The following is a 23,302-nucleotide window of genomic DNA, read 5'->3' on the forward strand; positions in this document are numbered from 1 at the left end:
GGTGCTTGGCCAAGCAGATGGACATCAAAAGGAGAGCGTGTGCGCAGACACACACACACACACACACACACACACACACACACAGACTCACTTTCCCCCTCCCCGCTCCACAGCCTCCACCCCTCCGCGCCCCACAGACTCCACCCGCCAATGGATCAAAGGGTGGTATTTTGATTTCCATGGAGATAAGCATTCCAGAATGTCCTTATCAACGGAGGAATATTAATGCGGCTCTGTGTAACCATACGGACGGACAAATCCCGGCCGCGTGACGGTGTCGGAGGACGCCAGAGCACACAGTTTGTACGCCAGCCACTGTGTTTTGTTTGTGTGTGTGTGAGTGTGAGTGTGAGTGTGAGTGTGAGTGTGAGTGTGAGTGTGCGTGTGTGTGTGTGTGGGTGTGTGTGTGCTCTTCACTACCCCTCCACAAAGGTCACCAGCCACTCGACACCTCGGGGTGTCTTCAGCCAAGCGTTCATTCGCCTCATGTGTGCACAAACAGGCATACCACACACAAATAAACAACCCTTTGTGCACACACACACATACACACACACACAAATGCACATACTGTATATGTACCCAAATCCACAACATGCGCACACACACAGATACATTTAGACTTGCATAATATAACTTGCCTGTAGAGTCACTGAGAATATAAACTCACACAAACCACCCATAAACACAAACCCAGAGAAACCTGAAGACTAATGCCCGTGCCAAGAGACACAAACCCGGAAGAGCGCGTCGGCACGCTGCGAGATGCTGGCCACCGTCAACTTTCTGTCCCAATCTGTTCCCGGCAGATGCGATATCGTACACAATGGCCCGTGATGAATAGTCAGCAGCTCCTGGGCTGTATGTTTTGAGGGTAATTAGCCAGAAACTTCTGTGAGACGCTTCTGAAGCCCCCTTTCTTTTTTGTCTTTTGAGGGTTAAGGTATCACCCGGCTCAGGGGAGGAAGCGCTTTATTACACCACGTCTGAATTATGCGTGCAGTGATTAATTACTCCTCTCCTAAGAGCATTCCCATGATGTGTCTGCTGTCCCGTCTGTGAGCGACAAGCACTAAACGCTTCTTTGTTTCCGCCGCAACATGAGGTATACGCTGAGGAGTCCGGAGGGACTCAAGGTTGAGTTGTGGGGAATGGATCTGAAGCCAAATGGCCTTTTATTTCAGCCACATATTTATGATCTCCGACTGGTTGCTCTGGTGAAATGAGACTAAGTACTGTAAAATGTTGAAAACCCCTTGAACTGTGTGTGTATGTGTGTGTGAGGAAATAATGAATTACTTGGCTCACAGCCACCCCCGCCCCCCCCGGTCCTATAACCAGTGCCAGGTGTTTGGTGACACGCAAACGGCATGATGGGGAATGATAGCGCTCCATTTAGAGGTGCAGCAAGAAGTGAAAGCAACACCCATGATTAGAGGCGCTTAATTTGTGTGATGGGGCTAATGAACATGTTTAAAAGCATATCATTTTTAAAGCTCTTTGTAGATAAATGCTTATTTGGGCTCATTGAAGAAATTATTTAAACCTGCAAGCATACAGCAGCTTCCTCTAAATTGTGAGGTTCAGAGCAAAGAGGTTTTTTTGGTGGTTTAAGTTTCACAGCTAACCTCCGTTTGTGTTTTCATTATGATTTTATTTTCTACCTGGAGGAGGGGGGGTGGGGGGGCGGAGAGAGAGGATTGCTAGATTTTTCCGGGATCATGTTTCACTGGACGCCCCGGCAAGATGAAACGATTGCGTTGTTCCGGACAGTAATGGTCACGTTCACATTGAGAATTTTAGTGGCCATACTCCCATGACCTCAAGGTCTGCTTGAGTTATTCATCTTTGTAAAAGGCACCTCTCTGAGTGGCCATGAAGTGACGTATTTCTCCGGCACCATGATGAATACCTGCGGACACTTAGCGAGGGACCCCAAGCTTTTCTGAATTTATCAACACAGCAGAAAGCCCACAGTGGGAGAAGCAGAGCAGCTGTGAGCTGAAATGCCCCCTCCCTCATTACACACACACCCTTAGGCATATAGACACACATGCAGTCTCACACACACACACACACACACTTATACACACACATGTACACACACATGTACACACACATGTACACACACATGCACACACGCACACATACACGCACACGCACACACCAACACACACACAAGCACGCACGCACACACACACACACACATACACACAGGCATACTGGTATTGACTACCGAATCACGCTGGTCTGATTTAAACAGCAAGCTCTACATCACGACTTTGACAAGACTGATAGCATGTGAGATTTCTCCGCCTCAGAACACCGAGGCGTCATTCCTCAACTGTCTGCCCACGGGCAAGCTTCACACCTCCTTAAGGCAAGTGAGAGGCACCCGCTGCCTCCACTACCCCTAACCAACACCACCCCTCCTCTCCACCCCCTCCCCCATCCCGACCTGCCGCCTCACTCCCCTACTGATCTGTGAAGATGAGCCAGTGAGGTTGGGTGGGAGGGTGCGTGATGTTCCAGCAGGGAGGTTGGCGGGTTAGGGTTAGCGTTAGCGTTAGCGAGAGTGTGAGTGCGAGTGGGTGTGTGGGTAATGGAGGAATCAATGGCGTCGCCATCATACCGGTAGGTAATCGGAAGCCCTATGGCAACAGCCAACGGCGATCCCTGCCACGAAACCCTGAAGTTAACTGACTGATGTTAAAACCTAGGGCTAGAGGAGCACTCCTACCCTCCCCCCCCCCCATGCCCCACAACCACCCTCACCTCACCCCGGCCTCCCCCCCTTTACTTCTCCTGCCCCGTGTTCCTCTACCCGAGGTGGAGGAGGGGTATTGAGTGGGGCAGCATGCAAGAAGGAGACCAACAAGGGCAAGGGAAAAAAATAAGGTAGAATTCATCCAATTATAAAACCTGATTAACTGTGTCAATTAAAGTGTGATAGACGTCCTTTCAATTATTGGCCTGCTGCATGAGAAATCGATGTCCGGAGCACAAGGGCGGGGGGGGGGGGCTGGGGAGTCGGCGCCGATGATCGTTGCAACGTGGCACCTGCTGGACCTGATAAAAACTCAAGTTAGTGATGCTCTGATAAGCTCAAGGAGATTACACTCAGAACAAAGGAGTCGAAGAGGGGGGAGAGGAAAGGTGAGGGGACCTCGACAAAGGGTGCTGTCAGTCGAAAGTGTGTGTGAGTGTGTGTGCGGCTGTCTGATATTGAATCACCGAATCACAGACTGGAAGGTCACACAGGTGCCTGTCCTCTGCCCCGCCATTAGACGAAAAGAAACATTCAAATAGCGCCCTCTGCTTATGAAAGTGTGTTTACAGGGGCCAGCAGAGATGATGATCTCCTCTACCGTGCTGGCCGCAATAAAAATTTCAGCCATACCCACGCCGCATTAGCCAGTTGGATGCCACATTCTTATTAGTTGTGTGTGTGTGTTTGTGTGTGTGTATGTGTGTGTGTATGTGTGTATCTCTGTGTTGCTCTCTCTCTGTGCCATTACAGAACTAAACCTGAGATGGAAACCTCTAGTATCTGCGCTGAAATGAAACCTTATTCCTCCCCACCCCCATCCCTTGTCTGTCTGCGTCCCGTTCAGTTTGTCCCCACATGCACCCCATACGGGTAGCATCTCTGCATCAACGCTCTCACAGTCAGTCAGAGGGCAGCCTTTTTTTTTTTTTTTTTTTTTAACGGTAGGCCATAAGTCCTCTCCTGCACTGCGTGGATGTCACCTGCAACAGATACACTTAAGGCGACGTCAATAGGGAGACACACCGGAGCCCGTTTGCATCTTGTCACTCATTCAGCCATTGAAAAAGTGTCATGAAATCATTTTGATGGGATGCCGTTCGGCGGCGGGCGCGCGTGTACCTGCCTGTCCCCAGACTCCCCCTATCATATTCTATCGACAAAGCCATAAATTCGAAAAAGGAATCGGGAATAAAACGCCTCACCTCCTCCGCCGCCGCCATTATTGAACCTCGTCCTCAGCCTCATGGCATCGGTCACTCAGTGTGGCATTGATTCACGGAGGGATTATACAAAATTACACAAACTAATCAATGGGGCGCTGACCAGTAATCGTGTGTATGGTCCCTGATGAGGCCGTGGCGAGCTTAATGGGAGCAGTGTCTAAGAGCGCCTGTTTGGGCCTCACAGATTAAGAGTATGATTGACTATTAGCACCCAAGCTGTCATAACAGGAATCGGAAGGGCCGCAGGAGCTGTAATTGTGAGTGTGATTTTTGTCAGAGGCATCGCTGTAATCACAGCACTCGATGTGGCAAGGAGGCCGTTTAACCCATACAAACAGAGGATGGAGAAGATTGACAGAAAATAACACTTTGCACTTCTTGGTACACAAATACTCGGTCACACACACACACACGCAGACACACACCCTTTTCCGCGGTAGCTGTTTAAAGAAAACTTGCACGCTTGTAGGTATTGATACAAGGTTTTCACTTGACTGGGATTTCATTGGTGCTCGCTGTCTGGTTGAGAGATTCCCAGGCCCCCGCCACACGCCGTCAGTTGTCTCTGGCTGCCAGTGATGCTCTCCCAATCCATGCTGTGTGTACACTCACATCACACTCCCTGCACTCAGTTTGCCATTGTGTGTGTGTTTTGTGTGTGTACATGTGTGTACATGTCCGTGTGACTGCGCATACAGCTGTGGGTGTGTGCATGTGAGAGTGTGTGTGTATATTTGGTATAAGATCTCTTTGCACATGTAGGATAGACCGCTTGTGTGAATGTGTGTGTGTGGTTGTGTGTGTCCCTTACATTTACATATAGCACATTGTTGTGCACCTGCATATGGGTTTCGTTTAGTGAGTGTTAGAAATACAGTACTGTGCAAAAGTTTTAGGCAGGTGTGAGAAAATGCTATGAACTAAGAATGCTTTGAAAAATGTAAACAATAAATGTTTATTTTTTATCCATTTACATGGTAAGACTGAGCACAGCAACAACACACAACGTAGTTATACTGCATCAGCAGGGTCTCTCCCAGACAAAGATTTCAAAGCAGACAGGGGTTTCAAAATGTGCAGTTCCAGCTCTTTTGAAGAAGACGTTGAGGATCGTAGACGCAGTGTTCAGCCAAGGAAACTTAATGCAGCTGATGAAAAACACATCAAGCTTATTTACCTTCGAAATCGGAAGATTTCAAGCAGTGGCATCAGCTCAGAACTGGCAGAAACCAGTGGTACCCAGGTACAGACATTTACTGTCCGGGGAAGTCTGGCCAGAAGTGGTCTTCATGGAAGAGTTGCAGCCAAAAAGCTCTACCCCGACAAGGAAACAAGGCCAAGTGACTGAACTAAGCACGTAAACATAGAAACTAGGGTGCAGAAACATGGCAGAAGGTGCTCTGGACTGATGAGTCAAAATTAGAAATATTTGGCTGTAGAAGAAGGCAGTTTGTTCGCTGGAGGCTGGAGAGAGGTACAATAATGAGAGTCTGCAGGCAACAGTGAAGCATGGTAGAGGTTCCTTTCCAGTTTGGGGCTGCATTTCTGCAAGTGGAGTTGGAGATTTGGTCAGGATGAATGGTGTCCTCAATGCTGAGAAATACAGGCAGATACTAATCCATCATGCAATACCATCAGGGAGGCGTATGATTGGCACCAAATGTATTCTGCAGCAGGAACATAACCCCAAACATACAGCCAATGTCATTAACAACTATCTTCAGCTTAAAGAAGAACAGAAAGTCCTGCAAGTGATGGTATGACCCCCACAGAGCCCTAATCTCTACATCATCGAGTCTGTCTGGGTTTACATGAAGAGACAGAAGAATTTTAGGAAGCCTACATCCACAGATCTGTGGTTAGTTCTTTAAGATGTTTGGAACAATTTACCAGCCGTGTTCCTTCAAAAACTGCGCAAGTGTATCTGGAAGAATTGATGCTATTTTGAAGGCAAAGGGTGGTCACACCAAATATTGATTTAATTTAGAATTTTCTTCTGTTCCTTCACTGCATTTTGTTAATTTATGAAGAATTGATGAAAATAAACTGTTAACACTTCCATTTTTGAAAGCATTCTTAGTTTACAGCATTTTTTCACACCTGCCTAAAACTTTTGCACAGTACTGTATATGACCATATAGATGAAGATGTATCTGAAGCCCTCACACGTGCATGCATACTCACACACACACACACACACACACACACTGAGGCATACACAATTATCCGGGCGCATACACGGCGCGTGTTGATTCAGAGAAGCCAACCCCTGCAGTCGGAGCTCTGTGCCACATGTAGGCCGCCTTGGGAGGCGGAGCGACGATATGGCCCTCGCTGTGCCCCTGCACTTGGAAACCTCGGCACCGCCCCATCAGTCATCCGCGCCGAAGCCATTCCATGGTGGCATGTTGAATAAGCATGAAGCCGCCTCCGCGCCAGGCCCCACCCCCCCACCATCCCCAGCACCTACCTCCCCCCATACCAGTGCTAGTTCCACTCTCACGCCGCCGGCTAACACCTCCGCCACCCAAACACACTGGTGCAAAGGAGACAGGCATGGCAAATCCGATTCCCGGCTGACACCATCGATTAACTATTTTATTTCTGACGTGACTATTCTCCAGGCAGTCAGGCACCGACACTGTGGGTGGAAGTAAAAAAAAAAAAATAGGGTTGTGGTTTCCTGAGGGAGGCAAGTGTTTTGTTGTTGTTGTTGTTTTTTTTCTCCTTTCCTGGTGTTGTCCCTTTACCCCCCCCCCCCCCCTGCCTCCTGGGTGTACGTGACGTTCAATTCTGTGTAGTTAAATTGTGTGGCGAACAAAGTGCTGACGCAGCTAGCTGCCAAACCAGCTCTGCAAAAAAGTCTCCTATTGAATAAACAGCATCTTAAAAAAAAAAGATGGAAGAAAAAGGCAGCACATCAATTTTCAGCAGCAGAGCCAGGTGAGGAGGAGGCCTGCATTGTCTAATTGTTTTGTTGGAAGCGACCAGTAAAGGAGTGCTTTGCTCAAGTTGAGGGAGGAACCTCTTATCGTTTCCTCCCAGTGGCCTATCCCCTACAATGGAAAGTGTCTAAATCCTCTCTCTCTCTTTTTTTTCTTGCTCTATCTTTCTCTTCCCTTCCCCTTTCTTTCCTTTATGCTTTTTCTCTCCTCTTCTTTTCCTTTCCTCCTCCCCCATCCTCCCTCCTTTTCTGTTTATCTTTCTCTCTCCCCCTTGCCCACCTTAATCTCTCCCTCCTACTCATTCCTTCACACTTTATCTTTCTCTCTCTCTACCTCCCTTCCCCTTTCTCCCCCTGACGTAATATCTGTCTGCCTCCCTATCGCCCTCTCCCACTCACTTTCTCATTCTCTTGCCCTCCCTCTCTCGCTCACCCTCCCTTCCTTCCTTTCCATCTCTCACTCCCCTCCCTCTCATTATTCCTATCTGTTCCTCTCACCCTCTCTTTCCCTCTAACTTTCTCTCTTAATCTCTTTCCTTCTCTCTCATTCTCTCCACCGCTTTCTCCCTCTCCCACCCTATTCCTCTCTGTCACCCTCTCTTTCCTTCTAACCTTCTCCCACTTGCTCTATGTGTCTTTCTCCCTCTCTTTCTACGTGTTTCTCTCTCCCTCTTCCTCCCTCTCCCTCTCTCTCTACGTGTTTCTCTCCCCCTCTCCCTCTCTCTCCCTTTCCCTTTACGTGTTTCACTCTCCCTCTTCCTCTCTCTCCCTTTCCCTTTACGTGTTTCACTCTCCCTCTCACTCTCCCTCTCCCTCTTAATCTCCCTCTCCCTCTCTCACCATCTCCATGTCTCTCTCCCTCTCTCTACAGCGGCGTCTGGAGCCGAGGACATGGCCCTGTACGTGGGGATGGTGGCGGTGGCGCTGTGCCTGACGCTGCTGCTCATCGTGGTGGTGCTGGTGTACCGGCGCAGGAAGGGCAGCCTGGACGCCGACGTGGCCGACTCCTCCATCCTCACCACTGGCTTCCAGCCCATGGGCGTCAAGCCCACCAAGCCAGGTGTGTGGGCACCGCACAGGCCGCCCCGCAGCAGTAGGCTTACGCTCCCTATACCCTTCTACCACCCATCACACACCATGCGTCTCGTAGTAGTGGTCGTTGTCCTTGCTGTTGTTGTTGACATTGTTGGTGTTGATGTTGTTATTGTTCTATGTCTGCTACGATGGTGGAGCCACATTGCCACTAGTCGTCTGAAGTGGACACCATGTAACCATGTGCTGTGTCCATTTGTATCGGTTTAGTGTTGGTTCTTGTGTTGTTGTATGTTGGAGTGGATTTCTTGGAGTGAGGAAATGCTCCAGATGTTCTGATATGCTATACATTATGTGCTGTATATATATTTTTTTTTCAAAGGGAATATGTTGTGTTTATGCCGCAGTAGTTGGTGCTATGAAATCGACACTGAAAAGGCAAGCTATAGTAGCTCTCTTCAGTCTAACTTCTTGTTGCTCAAAGTTGTGTGTGATGATGGCCTGCTTTAAAGTTTGGAGCTATTTCCAGTTTTAGCCCTCAGAACATTTCCCCTCTCAGCGTGGTCTTGATTTGATGCGCGCACCTGATTTCAAATACAATTCATCGAATCAAAATGTGCCGAGGGAACAACGAGAGAGACTTGGGAGCTGAGGTCGTATAGATTTTGAGCTTTCCATCAATATTAAACAGCATGAAAAAGGCTTTTAAAGTGGCGACGGGCTAAGCCTTCCTGAGTCTCAGTTTGAAATTGATTGTGGTTACTAAAGAGAACGAAAAAAGAATTGATTTGCTCATGAGGTCATGTTTTTTTTTCTTACCCGCCTTCCTTTGTACTGTAGGTGTGTACTTGTGGAGAAAACTTCTTTTATATAGGCCAGTGCTTTGGACGTGTGTACTCTCTGTGCAAATTTAATGTTTAATGTGCGCTGTGCAATAGATGTCTCACCGAGGCAGGTTATTGATTTGAAACTCTCAACACCACCCGCTTGTTTTCGGCATCCTGCAGAGAACTCCCACTTGCTGACCATCCATCCAGACTTGACCACCACCACCACCAGCTACCAGGGCACCCTGCGGTCGCGCCATGACGGCACGGGCAAGTTTTCCATGACCAATGGGCCCCTCCTGGAGCCCCTCCCCAACGGCTCGCACACGCTGCACAACGGCAAGCTGCCCTCCGACCCCAACGACTTTATGACCCGGCTCTCCACGCAGAACTACTTCAAAACACTGACCCGAGACAGCCCCAACACCTCCTACGGCACCTTCAACTTCCTAGGCGGCCGACTCACCCTCCCAAACACAGGTCAGTAGACTGATTTGGGGGCTTGGGGTCCAGGGGGTGGGGTGCTAGCAATGCTTCCTACATTTGTGGTGGTTTTGTTGTGGAACACTGAGCGGACGGAGCGGGGGAGGGATCACCTTGGCCGCCTGGGTGAAATGGAGGCCCGGTGATAGCGGGATTTGAAGATGAAAGCGTCCGATCCTGTGGCGAAATAATCCAGGCAGCTCCGTATCTGTTGGATTTAAGAGCCTATCAGAGGTAGACAGCTGCCAATATCTTGTCGTGGCTGAGATGATGGGGGTGCGGGGCGTGAGAGGGGGGCATGAGAGGGGGGCAGAGGAGGCTAGAAGGAGGCTAGGTGGAGGCCGCAGGCATACACACAGGTGATGGCCACTGTGGTTTGGCTGAAAATTAGCACCTATTAGTACCTCTCCTTGTTTCGTTTTTTTTCTTCTTATTAGCTGGAGTGCAGGCTGTCTGGCTAAGTGATGTAAGAACCCAGCTGCCAGGGCCCAGGCAAAATGATATGCACAGTCCCAGGGACTGCAACACGATCCACTCCAAGGACACTGCATTCAAACCAATTAGCTCCTCACTCCCCTCCACTCCTCTCCTCTCCTCTCCTCTCCTCTCCTCTCCTCCTCACCTCACCTCTCCTCTGCTCTCCTCTGCTCTCCTCCGTGACGCCAAGGAGATCATCATCTGACTGCCACACAGAAAATTTGTCCAGGTCACTGTGTGTGCAAAGACAGAAAGAGTGTGTGTGTGTGTGTGTGTGTGTAAGTGTGGGTGTGGGGGGTCTTCATCAGTTGAATTTGGCTTTGCGTCCTCAGTGCCGTCTTGGTTCAATGGCAACAGTTTAAGTTTGCTGAGAATGGTGTAGTGCAGGGATCGTATGTCAGAATAATTATGGGGAACACCAAGAGAGCAAATAATATGTACCAGTAAATCTGTCAAAATTTGATTTCTTTTTGATATATACATTTCTATATACTGCTTATGTGTAATTAATATTAAAACGAGTTTGACAATGACTTTCACAATTGATGTGAAATGACATAATAACTATCTCATTAATAAATATAATGAACTTTATGACACATAGTTAAAACCCTTACGAACCCCAGATACCATTTCCAGCTGTTTAATTATGCAGAGAGCTTTTAGAATTAAGTACATAAACAATATGAACCAACAGCCCAGTCCCTCTCTCTCTCTCCCTCTCTCTCTCTCCCTCACCCTCTCTCTCTCTCCCTCACTCCTTTTCTCTCTCCACACTCTCCCTTACTACTCTCGTGTGGATAATAAGCACAGAAACGTCATAATATTTATTGCCACTGACTCCAGTTCTCATTAGTGAGATGCTGAACTGCCTCTCCCCTCTGCACAGTTTGTGGATGTGTGTGAAGACTGCAACCCTGTGAAGGGGACTCCCTGTGTTCCTTTGTCTCTGGTAATTGTTCACTGTTGGGAGGGATTGTGTGTGTGTGTGTGTGTGTGTGTGTGTGTGTGTGTGTGTGTGTGTGTGTGTGTGTGTGTGTGTGTGTGTGTGTGTGTGTGTGTGTGTGTGTGTGTGTGTGTGTGTGTGTGTGTGTGTGTGTGTGTGTGTGTGTGTGTGTGTGTGTGTGTGTGTGTGTGTGTGTGTGTGTGTGTGTGTGTGTGTGTGACCTTGCCGTTGGAGGTTATTCATTTTTTTTGTACACATGTGGTACACGTGTTGGCACATGGATCCGCTTAACATAAAATGTAGGGGCAGAACAAATGACAGTGACACCTCTCTCTATTGCTCTCTCTCTCTCTCTCTCTCTCTCTCTCTCTCTCTTGCTCTCTCTGTCTGTCTCTCACTCCTTCTCTTTCTCTCTTTCTCTCTCTCTCTCTCTTGCTCTCTCTGTCTGTCTCTCACTCCTTCTCTTTCTCTCTCGTTTCCATTTGCATCAGGAATAAGTCTGCTCATCCCTCCTGAGGCCATTCCAAGGGGGAAGATCTACGAGATTTATCTGACCGTTCAGAAGAAGGAGGACTTAAGGTGGGTCCCCCTTTTCCCTTTTGTCTCTTTTAAAGCCCCCCAGTGCTGCCCACCCCAACTCCGTCCTCAGCGCGACCGTGGAAACAGAGACGGCGAGGATCCAGGACTGACGAATCAGACGCTGATAGATGCAGTTTGTAGCGTTTGCTTTCGCCTGGACCAAGCAGCGCTGTCAGCGGCTGAGCTGTGAGGGTGGGGGCGGGGGGGAGGGAATTAAAAGGAGTTGTGTGTGGGGGCTAGGGGAGGGAGGAGGTGGCATGAGGAGTCTGATCTGAACAAGCAGCGAAGAAATCACTGCCAGGGGAAACTGAATGCGCTGGTTGTCTTGTGTCTCAGCGGGTTGCAATGCAGCTCAAGGTTCATGGCAAGACTTTGTGTGTGTGGGTTGGTGTTTGTGTGTGCATGTGGGTGTGTGTGTGTGTGCGTGTGTGTGTGAGGGTGTGTATATGAGGGTGTGTATATGTTTTTGTGTGGTTCATGTCTTTGTGTGTGAGTTGTATGTCTTTGTGTGCGTTTGTATTGAATGTTTTTTTTATATAATATTATATTTCAATCTCAGTGCTAGCCTCTCCACAGCAGGAGTTGGCCTCTGTGTTTAACACGTGAGGTGAGGGAAGACAAATGCGCCGGCTATTAGCGGGGCAGCGTGTCTAATAAAAGGCAGCACTCAGCTCTCTGACAGTGGCCATCCATCGTCGGAGCTCCACACTCACCCAGGCCCCTCTCTGCCTCTCCGTCTGCCCCCCTCAGGCTGCCCCTCGCCGGGGGCCAAACGCTCCTGGGCCCGGTGGTGAGCTGCGGCCCGCCCGGCGTGATGCTGACCCGATCCGTGATCCTCAGCATGGACCACTGCTCCGACGCCGTCCCCGAGAACTGGGCCGTCCGGCTGAAGAAGCAGACCTACGAGGGCACCTGGGAGGTGAGGACCGGGGACGGGGTGAAGCTGGGGTAATGGACAGGGGGGATGACCAGTGGACAGGGGCACCTCGCCTCTGCCCCTCTCCCCTCAGTCAACTCACTTGTACAGACATATTCACACACACAGACACACACACACACACACACACACACACATACGCTTTCACGGACACACATGCTTTCACGGACACACATTTTACAGACACACAAACACAGATACACATAAGCACACACGTGCACACACACTTCAAATCACTGTCACACACACACACTTTCACAGACACACACACAGATACACACAGACACACACACACACACACGGCACATTACCCCCACGTAAACAAACACAAATGCGGGGGTTGGCCAGCTAGTTTCACTCATTATTTCTAGGGACACTGCTTTCTGTGTTATTATTTATTTTCTCTTCACATTGATGTAGTTGGTGACATGTTGCTTTTGTGGAAATAATCTACTCTATTACCATTCAACCATCCAAGACAAAAAACATGGGAAATACTTAATGGTAAACAATCCCTATTCTATGCATGCAGCACTCTCTCTCCTGCTCTCTCTCTCCTGCTCTCTCTCTCGCTCTCGCTCTCTCTCTCTCTTGCTCTTTCTCTCAATCTCTCTCTCTCTCTCTCTGTCTCTCTCTGAAGCTCAAGTACTGTTTTAGCCTAATCGCAGGCATGCCTTTTTATTTATCTCCTCTTTGTTCGCCTATCTCCAGCCTCTAGCTGCCGATGGTTTGTGTCTGCCTTTGACTGCGGCGCGGACCAGTGTTTAATAGTCCGCGGTGAGCCTGAGATGCTGCCCTGAATGTGGAGGAGGAAATAGGGGGTAGGGGGGGGGGGGGGGGGGGGGGTGGTGTTGGATGGAAGGGCTGGGGGGGGGGCACAGCGCAGGTCCTCTTTCATGTTCGATATTGTGCATAAATTATTCAGACCCCTTGGTGGGGTGGCGATGGGGCGTCTGCACGATGAATTGGCCTGTCTTACGCCAGGGTTAGACGACCACTTTTAATCATCAGCAGGACCAAATATAGCCGCGGGCCTGCAGGTTGGACAGGCCAGGCAGGCAGGTGAGGGGGAGAGAGGCGGAGAGGAGAGAAAGAAAGAGAGAGAGAGAGAGAAAAAGAGGTAAGGAAGGAAGGAAGGAGGGATGGATGGAGAGAGAGAAAGAGAGAGAGAGAGAGATGGAAAAACAAGGGAGGGATGAAAGTTTGTCCCGGAGAAAAAAGCAGTGGCAGGTTGGGGCCAGGCTAATTAATGCAGCACTGTGGTGATAAATGCAGATCGGCCGGGAAAAATCAGAACAGCGGCGTGGCTGGAGCAGCTCGTGAGAAGAAACACAACCTCCGTTTGTTTGTTGGTATTGAACGTGATGATAATTGAACTGAGGCGTTTGTGGCTCGGAGGGGCTGGGAGGGGGGTGGTTGGGGCGGGGTTGGGGTTGAAATAAATAAATAATATGCGGCGCTGACAAAAATAAAATGAAATGAGACTTCATTGTGGCGGGGCGGTAAATGGCTCGTGTCGATGCTAATTTCATTGATGAAGATAGTGTCTGATTTTATTGATCACGGGATTTAATTTCCTGGCTAGGGATCCCTGGGAGCATGGCTGTGTGAATGTTTTACAACAGCTGATTGGATAACGGGGGTAAAGGGTGGGGGTGGTGGGGTGGGGTGGGGGGGTTGTGGTGTGCTTGTGGGGGTGGAGGGCCGAGAGGAAGGAAATGTAAATCTCTTTGAAGAGAATCTTATTTAAGAAATGCAGCCCACCAGTGGGTATCCCTTTTCTACAGTTCCAATTAAATTCAACCTAGGAGGCCATGTTTGAAGGGGGGGGGGGGGGGGGGGGGGGGGCAGCAGGAACACTAGTCTCCAGCACCGTCATTTATGTATGGTTATGATTCATGCATGTACAGCGGGATGCACACACCAAGTAGCTTCAGGAGATGAAGGACCTCCTTACTACCAACTAACCACGTGTTAATCTTACTCTTATGTCTCTCTCTCTCTCAATCTCTCTCTCTCTCTCTCTCTCTCTCTCTCTCTCTCTCTCTGCTGAGATCCCACACAAATTGCAAAGACACTAGGATCAGCAAACCTGCAATTATTTTATCCTCGTGGCGATTATTGAGAGGTGAATGAAACTGTAGGGGAACTAATTGATTAATAGAGTCATTTATTGCAAAGTCCGAGTGGATTAGCCGTGGATCAGTATCCATTTCATCTGAAACCTGTTTTACAGTCCGACCACATATCTTAATTAATCGTCCCAGAGACTGTCTAGCGGATTTCATAAATTAACTACACCGTCAACAATTTACCAGGCAGGCTCATGTTTCCTGTAACATATAGGGGAGGAATGAATACAAGTCCTGTGCCTATATGTACCATGGGCTATTGTTCTATGAATGGCACTGGCATTGTGTGGAAACAGTGTTTAGGTTTTCCTTTTATTTGATTAAGGAGGGGTGTCTGATAGTGATCTTGAGTTTCTTTATGTGTGAGTTTGTATTTGTGTGGATACTGCTGCGTGGATGGTGCAGCGTGTTTATGTTTGTAAGCCTGTGCTGTATGTACATATGCACCAGGCACAGGTGTCTATTGGGATTTGGAGATTTGCCCAGAGATACCTTTGGGTATGGTGTAATACCCTCAGACAAATGACTACAGAAGGACAACCCCCCACAGGCTCATATATCAGCACACATCATTTATTCTGGGAAGAGACAAATGAATATGTAATACAGGGATGAATATGCAAATAAAACCAGGACGACTGGGAGTCATGGAGACGGAGAACATTCTATTCAGCCATATTCCTGACCCACATGACCTCTGACCTCACACCTCTGCTGCACATGAGAGCACGCTGGTTAGAGTGCGGCGTGATCAATGCCAGGGTCCCCAGCCCAGAGTAAACGAGCACTAATGAAACATCCCCTCACTACACAACATTATTGTACAGCGCTGTACGGCCCCTGCATTAAATCTGATATTAACCATACACACTGCAGGGTAATGGGGGTTATGTAAAAAAGTGCTCGAAGTTGACTGACTGGGTGTGTGTGTGTGTGTGTGTGTGTGTGTCTGTCTGTGTGTGTGTGTGTGTGTGTGGTGTGTTTTTGTGTGTTACACGTCCTAATATCCACCATACATGTACCCTGCACACGGTACTCACTAACTAACAACCTCCTTACAAACAAACTATGTATTCTATAATAAGAATGCTAAGTAGGGTAGTGTCTGCATGATGTATTTTGAGTTTCTTTCACCTAGACCCCGCACCCCCCATCCTCTCTCTCTCACACGACCCCACCCCCCTCTTCTTCTCTCTTCTCTGATTGGATGGGTGAGTGGTGAAATAGGAGCTTTATAGTTTCTGACTGGTTGCACTCTTCTGACCCCACCCCCCTCCTTTCCTCTGCCCTGATAGGATGTGCTGGTGATGGGGGAGGAGCTGGTGACGGACCCCTACTACTGCCAGCTGGAGGCGGAGACGTGCCGCGTCTTCACCGAGCACCTGGGCCGCCTGGCACTCGTGGGCGAGTCGCTCAGCATGGTTGCCGCCAAGCGCCTGAAGCTGGTGCTGTTTGCCCCGGCCTACTGCGGCACGCTGGAGTACAGCATCCGCGTCTACTGCATGGACGACACACAGGACGTCTTTGCGGTGAGACACCCACCATGAAGTTCTCACAGCAGACTAGAAGTCAGCTCTATACAGTCATATACCTTGGGCTGTGTAAGCCTTTGCTTTCTGTAAAGAACCTCAACAGAATTAGCATTGCTAAAGGCTTCAGCATTGCGGTAGCATTCTTTAGTTGAAAATGACACAATCGCTTGTTTTATTTTACAAACAGTCAAATCGTTGTTGTTGTTAGACCTTTTCAGTAACTGAATATTTGAAGACACTTAGGTCACTCAGATGCACAAACCACATCCGTTACGTATTCTTTAGTTACACACGTCTACAGTTAGTACAGTTAGCTATTTGAACCAAAACGGTAAAGCTAAACCTGCATTCTATCTGGGCACATCCCAGCTCGGATCCCCTCTCCTCGCGGAGCGCAGTGTGGTGTCTGCTGCTGTTGGTGTTTGTATTGATAGCGGATTGTGCTGGCAGCTTCAATCTGGTCACTAATATCCCTCCCACTTCAGTGCAAATTTCGTAGGCTGGATTGCCCCCCTTCCACCCCCACCCCCCCATACCCCTCTCTTCCCCATCCGCTAGCCCTTCTGAGGGATAAAGAATAATCGCAAGCTAATGCCGACCACCCCCCCGTCCCTAGAGGCCTCTGTCTGAACGGACTGTTAAGATTTCATTTGCATGGTTAATTAGTAAATTAAAAAGAGAGAGCCTCTCACAACGCTCTCACTCTCTTTCACACTCACTCAGCACCCCCCACACTCTCACAGACACACACACACACACACACACACACACTCTGTGTCTATCATACACTCCTACACACATACTCTTCCACTCTCTCTAACCCACACACCCACACATGCACAAGTATACACACACACGCATTATCATACACACACACGCAAATACACCAGTAAACACACACACACGCAACTACACACAAACACATACACACTCAGCATCACACAAACACGTCCACACACACACTCCTCTGCTCCCTGAGCTTCACAGCTCCCGTCCTCACACCATGGCGGCCCGAGTGCCCGCTCCCTACTCGAATCTGTGAGAGCCTGCCAAAGAGGCTGACCCCTGCCCCACACACTCTCCACCCTCCACCCTCACACACTACCCCCCCCCCCCCCCCCCCCCTCCTCATCTAAGCCTGTGGGCCTCTGAGAACGCCACTGTGGAAAGAGGAGAGAGACAGAAAAAAATAATAAGAGAGAGGTAGAGCTGAGGAAATTGCCAGGCTGCTAGAAATTAGCACTTAGCCGCCGTTCGGCTCTGCAGTGAGGGGAAAAGTGCTCTGAGCTCCGGGTGGCGGTGAATTGTGTTTGCCGGGCGACTCGTGACGAGCTGAAATGAGGGACAGGCTGGAGAGACGGTGCTCTTGTCCCCCGCCGCGACCTGGTCAGACGTGCTGAAATGAAGTTTGGCGGAGAGAAAGACAGAGAGCCTTTCATTTCTTTTCTATCCATTCTTCTCTCTTTCTTCCCCTCCATCTTGTTTTTTTTAGGGGGGGGAGGGGGGCCGGTACAAGGATATGAGCGGGTCTCTTTGCTGCATGCCAGGGTCCATGCCCCTGTGCTCTGGTGTACATTTCCTCCTCCGGAGCCTGATCTCATGCTGCCTCTGACCTTCCCCTGGTGTGACCTTGTCCTCGTTCTCACTCGGAGGAAAGTGGGTGGCTGTTGTTATTGTTGCTGCTGCTACCCCTCCACCCCTCTCCACTCTCTCCTCCCTCTAACCAAGGGACTTCCCACAGAGGGAACGTGACACCTGGCCGTGGTGACTGCAGCACTGGTACTGCGCGGTGCGGTGCTATGCAACACCACGCAGACACATGTGGTCAAGCGGATGCTTCCAGAGTGCATTAGCCGCCTCTGTTGCCATGTGGTGGTTTGGTGTGGTGAGCCGCCATCTCTCATGGGAAGGGGCAGTTCTCTGGTTTGCTGGATGAGTACAAGCTCCCCACTGTGTTAATGGTTAGATCCTTGTCGCTAACAAACGGACGCAAATTTTTCTCCTTCGTTCCCTCCGTTGTGGTAGCAGGTACATCAACCACGTAAAGTGATATCAGAGGTCCCCAATGAGAGATGGAGAGAGGTGTTCTAACCAGCAGGTCCCTTAGAGGAGTGTGTGTCTGATGATTCACTGTGATGATGGTCCTACAGTAATTAGAGGGAGGGACAGGGAGACCTGGTGCCAGGGGGAGGTGGTATACACACGTGACAGAGACACACACACACACAAACACACACTCACACACACACACACACACACACACAAAAACACTCACACACACACACACAAACACAAACACAAACACAAGCACACACACACACACGCATGCTCACTCATACTGGTTAAACCAGAGCTCTGCTATTTTCGTCCCCCTATGCAGCAGTTTGTCTGCAGGGACCGTTAATTGCATTACAGAGTTTACTGACCGCTGCAGGGCATGTCACAACGTCTGTCAAATCAGCCCCTTCCACCCCCCCCTTAAATAGCCAATAGTGTGCAGGGGAAAGTGGAAAAAAGCAAAAAAACAAAAACAAACTCCCCGGTGTGTTTTGATGAAAATGATGGCACTGCCTCCCTCTGCCTTTGGGCTGCTTCTCGGGCAAAACAGAGAGAGCCACGGCAGCCTCGGCTCATCAGGCTCACAGGCATCTCAGCTGTCAGTCAGCGGCATCCTCCCTCCCTGGTGCCGGGCGCAGCATCGTGGATGCAGCATAGAGGCGCCACGGCGGTAGCAGCAGCAATCTCTCATCTCCCAATTAAGGCCGATTAAACACAATGTTATTGTCTTTTCATCGTAAGAGTCTTGCGACACTCGGGAGCTTGTGACATTTCAGCGCGCGTTGCTCTCAGTATGTTAAAGGCCCTTGCGGGACCAATTAGATTAATATTTAAACATCTCCAGCTCCTGCTCACAGATCTACTGCTACGAGCTGGACGTGTACGAACCCCCCCACCCCACCCCTTCCTCTAACACGCTGTCCTCTACCTCCTGATCTGAAAGAGACACCACCATCCTTTCGATGAGGAATGTTGCCTACCATGCACCAAGCGCTCACAAGTGTCAAGAGGAGCATGCAAAAGACATAGGCAATATCCATGCCACTCACTGCTGCTGCTGCTACTGCTGCCGCTGATGATGATGATGTTGATTGCTTGATACGGATGGCGTGCTGTGCCCATTAAATGCCTCCATATGTTTATTATACAAAGAGCCGCAACAGTGATCTGCCCTCGCTTTGATTGCCCCCCGTCCCTCCGGCACGCCCCTGCTGAACATCACTGCCAACACCCTTTACAGAAAGCTCTGGGAGAATAGTCAGAGGGGGGAAAAAAAGAAATGCATTGTTGTGTTTTGTTGACCTCTAGTTTAGCACCACAGGGGAGATGGTGGAGAGAGAGTGGGGGGGGGTAATGGTGGGATGGAAAAAAGATGGAGACTACATGTTTGATTTGACCTTTCCCTGAAAATCAGAGAGTAATTGGTCCACTCGTCCTGCTCAGAGAGGACAGGCACAAGTCAGACGCTGGCAGACATGGCTGACTGGTGGGATGGAAGCGATGCTTCAAGCGTTTGATTGCTGACGTGAAGTTAAACAAGACAGCCGACTTTATCACAGCAGCAGGCCAGGAAAATATTACAGTCAGCTGCTTCATCTCTCTCTCTCTTTTTTTTTCCTGTCATCTTTTTTTCCCCTTCTTCTGTTCACACCCTGGTGATTTATGTAAAAGAAAATGTGTATCCTCTACTTGCAAACAGCTATTGTCATTTGTAAAAGCCCAGCTAGCAAGTTCCTCACGTTTGTAGATATTAATCAGAAGGGACCCGAGTCGAGTACCAGAGCTCATGGTGATGGAGTCTCTCAATCAGGAAACGGAGGCAGGAGAAGAAAAAAACATTACAAAACCCAAGACCCAAGCACACGGAAGGAAGTGTGTGTGCAGGGAACAGTTGCAATACGAGCCTCATGATAAATCAAAGCAATATGCTGCCAAGGGCCATTATCCGAAAGTTATTCCCCAGCTTATTTTGACAACAGGCTCAAGAGTAGTCTTCTAAGTGGCACGTAATGCCTCCTGGCACCTTGCTACTGGTCAAGGAGAAAACACTGTTTTCACAAGATCCTTAACCGTCAGAGCGCCACAGCGCCAAGCCATTTATTCAGGCAGTGTTACCGACACGCCACTGCCACCACTCATCCTGGTGTCACCCTCCCTGTTTTGATGAAAAGCTCAATAAAAACAAAAGAACGCCTGTCCTTAAAAACTAATAGCAGAAGGCCACGGAGCATGTTATTTCTTATGGCTGCTGCACACACACACACACACACACACACACACACACACACACGCACGCACACAACCCTATGCCTGTCTCCCCATCATTCCCACCTGCGCCCAAGTCTCTCCCTCTCCTTATACAACCTTCCAGCCTTCCAAACTGCCTTCAAATGTTTTGTTTATTTTCTTTCTTTTTTATTTGTCCCTTTTTGTTGTTGTCCCTGGTCTCTGTTGACCAACTGTGCACTGTCAGTGGGTTTCTATGTACTTCTTTCTTTCTTTCTTTATTTATTTGCGTCACTGCAGTGGCCCAGCCTCCCTCTGTCACAGGGCTGGCTGTGGGGAGATTAACTATACGAGTGTCTCTCGTGGTCCCCAAACGGACTACAGCACACAGAGTCCATCAGTGCTGAGGGCTGAGAGCTCTACTTGGGCTGGCCAGGGCCGAGGGGGATGAGCGAGATGGTGTGTGTGTGTGTGATGGTGTGTGTGCTTGGGAGAACTGTGGCCATGGCTGCAGTAATCCTGTTATCTGTCCCTCTAAAGCCTGCCACTCTCATGACCCGCAGACACGAGTGTTAAGCTGCCTGTGTCTCTCTCTCTCTCTCTCTCTCCTCCTCCTTTCTTTTTTCCCTTCTTCCTCCCCTTCTTTCTCTTCTGTCTCTCTGTCCCTTCTTCCTCTGTGTCTCTCCACTTGGGAAGTCGCTGGGCAGTCCTGTCGTGCCCTGGCCCATTTCTGATCTCAGGCTCTCACCCCTCTGACAATGTTAAAATTCTGCTCACACGTAGCCTCTGGTTCAGTCCTTCTGATGTGTCTTTCAGTCCATAGTCCACTCTCACACACACACTCACACATAATGATAGTCTATCGTGCTCTCTCTCTCTCTGACCCCCCCCCCCCCCCCCCCCACGCACACACGCACACACACAAACACTAGGGAGGTCCCTAGCTTTAAAATCACTGATTTATGTCTCTTCCCATATCTTCCTCATGCTTCCCTTTGCTTTTTTTGGAACTATGAATAAGAGTGTTGATTTTGGTTCCCCTCCCCTCCCATAAATAACCCGCCCCTACAGTGTAATTTATTAAGAAGACAATGGGGTGTACACTGAGCTATTCGTCTGGCTTAAATGTGCTGTCAGTGGCAAACACACAAACGCGTGTTTGAATCTTGCATGTTTTTGCCAGGAAAGAAAAAAACTGAAAGGGAAAAAAAGTGTAACGTTAAAAGCATGGAGTGCCATGTTTGTGTCTCACTTTCAGCCTGACTTGTTAATTCAACAGGCTAGTTTGTTTTTTTCGGACAGGGGGGTGGGGTGGGGTGGAGAGAGGCCTGGTGAGATCTGTGTTGGCACTTGTGGGTCCTCGAGATCGGTAATGGGATAATTGGCAGCCACTCATCGGCTCCCCCATCCCCAGTCGGCTCGATGGGCCGGAGGGTCAGGAGCGGGATCAGAGTCCATGGGCGTCCATTTGCAATGCTAATCTCCCCCACCAAAGGATAATTGTGCTCAAGAATGTTTCAAATTAAGCACTTTTGAGGGCGGCTGCAAAGCCACAAAGCCGCAAAGCCTCCACGCTGTCCCTACAAAATGATGAAATGGGAAAGATTAAGCGCTCCTTGAAGTTGAACTGGCCCCTTTGCGTTGACTGGCGTGACCTGATGAGATGGAGTCGACCTGTGACCCAGTTCACCTGCTCCAGACGCCGCTGATGTCGATTAACACTTCAGAGCCACGCAGATGGAGACAGCGGCTATCTGGAACGACGCCCATTCTCTGAAGGAGCGAAAGAAGCCCATTCTCTGAAGGAGCGAAAGACAGAGAGGGAATAAATGATAAGGAAACTTTTCTTTTTCTGTCACATTTTGCATTTAGGCAAGACATAAGGATGTTAGCCGTTTTGACAAAGTCTTGATGAATATGGCACTCATCTACAAGAAAAATGTCTCCCTGGTTGAAGAAATTCAACACGGACCATAGGCACGTGGGTAATGAGCAGGTTCTTTACGGCGTTAATTGAAATCAGTCAAGTCAAAATGGGGTAAAGAGTGCAGAAAATTGAATCTTCGGTGTGCAGATAGAAATTCAGTGTGATTTTGAATCGTAACTAAAGTAACGCTCCAAATCTATTTTGTGTGCGTCCGGATGCTCCCAGAGAAGTATCAAACATATGGTAATTATCTTTGCACAGCCTCTGGCAGTTTTTGCAATTTTGGTTTGTACATTTTTTGAATGCCTCACTGTATTTTGTAAAATTGTTTTTGTTTTCCTTTTTCTGCTTACTGCTGTGATTTTGGTTTTAACCTCTTTACATAAAAACCGTGACTTTCTTTTACAAGGTCTCCAAGTCTTCTAACCCGCTCATTCAGTGAATTTAGTTTTCTCTTGCTCTTTTCTTCCTCTCTCTCTCTTCCGCCGCACATCCGTCTTTTTTTTCCGCAAGGCAGTTGGCGGGCAGCCTTTCGCAAGGAACCTTCCAGATTTCCGAGGACCTCTTGATCCCTGAGGATGGGTTAGGAGATGAAGGATGCTTCCCAAATGAATGGCCATAGATCAGCGACGAACTCTGGGGTTATTATGACATCACTCCAGATGGCCGCGCTGAACTCTACACATGTCCTCTAGTTTTTTTTGTTTTGTTTGTTTGTATTTTTTTTTTTTATCCCATGGAGATGAAACTGTCTGACTTGCCAGTGCAAATCTTTCCTGGCACCAAACGCTGGGGACAAAATTAGGGGGGGCAGATTTGCAGTGCGGTTGCTCAAACGAGCTGGTGACTAATGGCTATGCGCGATGCCCGCCTCGTCGTGTGCCAGGTATCTGCGGCGGGCAGTGCTGGTTTTCCGCCTGCCATCTCCACGCTTCTCCAAAAGATGATCTAACCTTGGCGTGTCATTAGAAGATGGAGGGGAGAGGATGGGAGTCAGGGGCGGGTATAGGGGGTGGAGGTGCTGATGTTGAACGAACATATGTCAACATGTCAGCACATGTGGTGGTGAGAGTCCTCTCATCTCATCTTCTCACCCATCCTTCCTGTCTTGACCTGAGCCCTCTGTGTGTGTGTGTGTGTGTGTGTGTGTGTGTGTGTGTGTGTGTGTGGGTGTGTGTGTGTGTGTGTTCGTGTGTGTGTGTGTGTGTG

At 49.1% G+C, this 23,302-nt stretch overlaps 1 protein-coding gene across 1 annotated transcript in view; it reads left to right on the forward strand.

The window, feature by feature from the left end:
• unc5a (unc-5 netrin receptor A) overlaps positions 1 to 23,302 on the forward strand; it is a gene marked incomplete at its 5' end in the record, with an annotated part of 140,810 nt that overhangs the window by 110,257 nt on the left and 7,251 nt on the right. The window contains 5 exons of the mRNA XM_080840397.1: positions 7,809 to 8,030; positions 8,977 to 9,276; positions 11,194 to 11,281; positions 12,032 to 12,200; positions 15,646 to 15,879. Coding sequence (XP_080696523.1) covers positions 7,809 to 8,030; positions 8,977 to 9,276; positions 11,194 to 11,281; positions 12,032 to 12,200; positions 15,646 to 15,879 — 1,013 coding nt within the window. The remainder of the gene's footprint in view (positions 1 to 7,808; positions 8,031 to 8,976; positions 9,277 to 11,193; positions 11,282 to 12,031; positions 12,201 to 15,645; positions 15,880 to 23,302) is intronic.

The sequence above is a fragment of the Sprattus sprattus genome (genome assembly GCF_963457725.1).
Source record: "Sprattus sprattus genome assembly, chromosome: 6".
Lineage (NCBI taxonomy): Eukaryota > Metazoa > Chordata > Actinopteri > Clupeiformes > Clupeidae > Sprattus > Sprattus sprattus.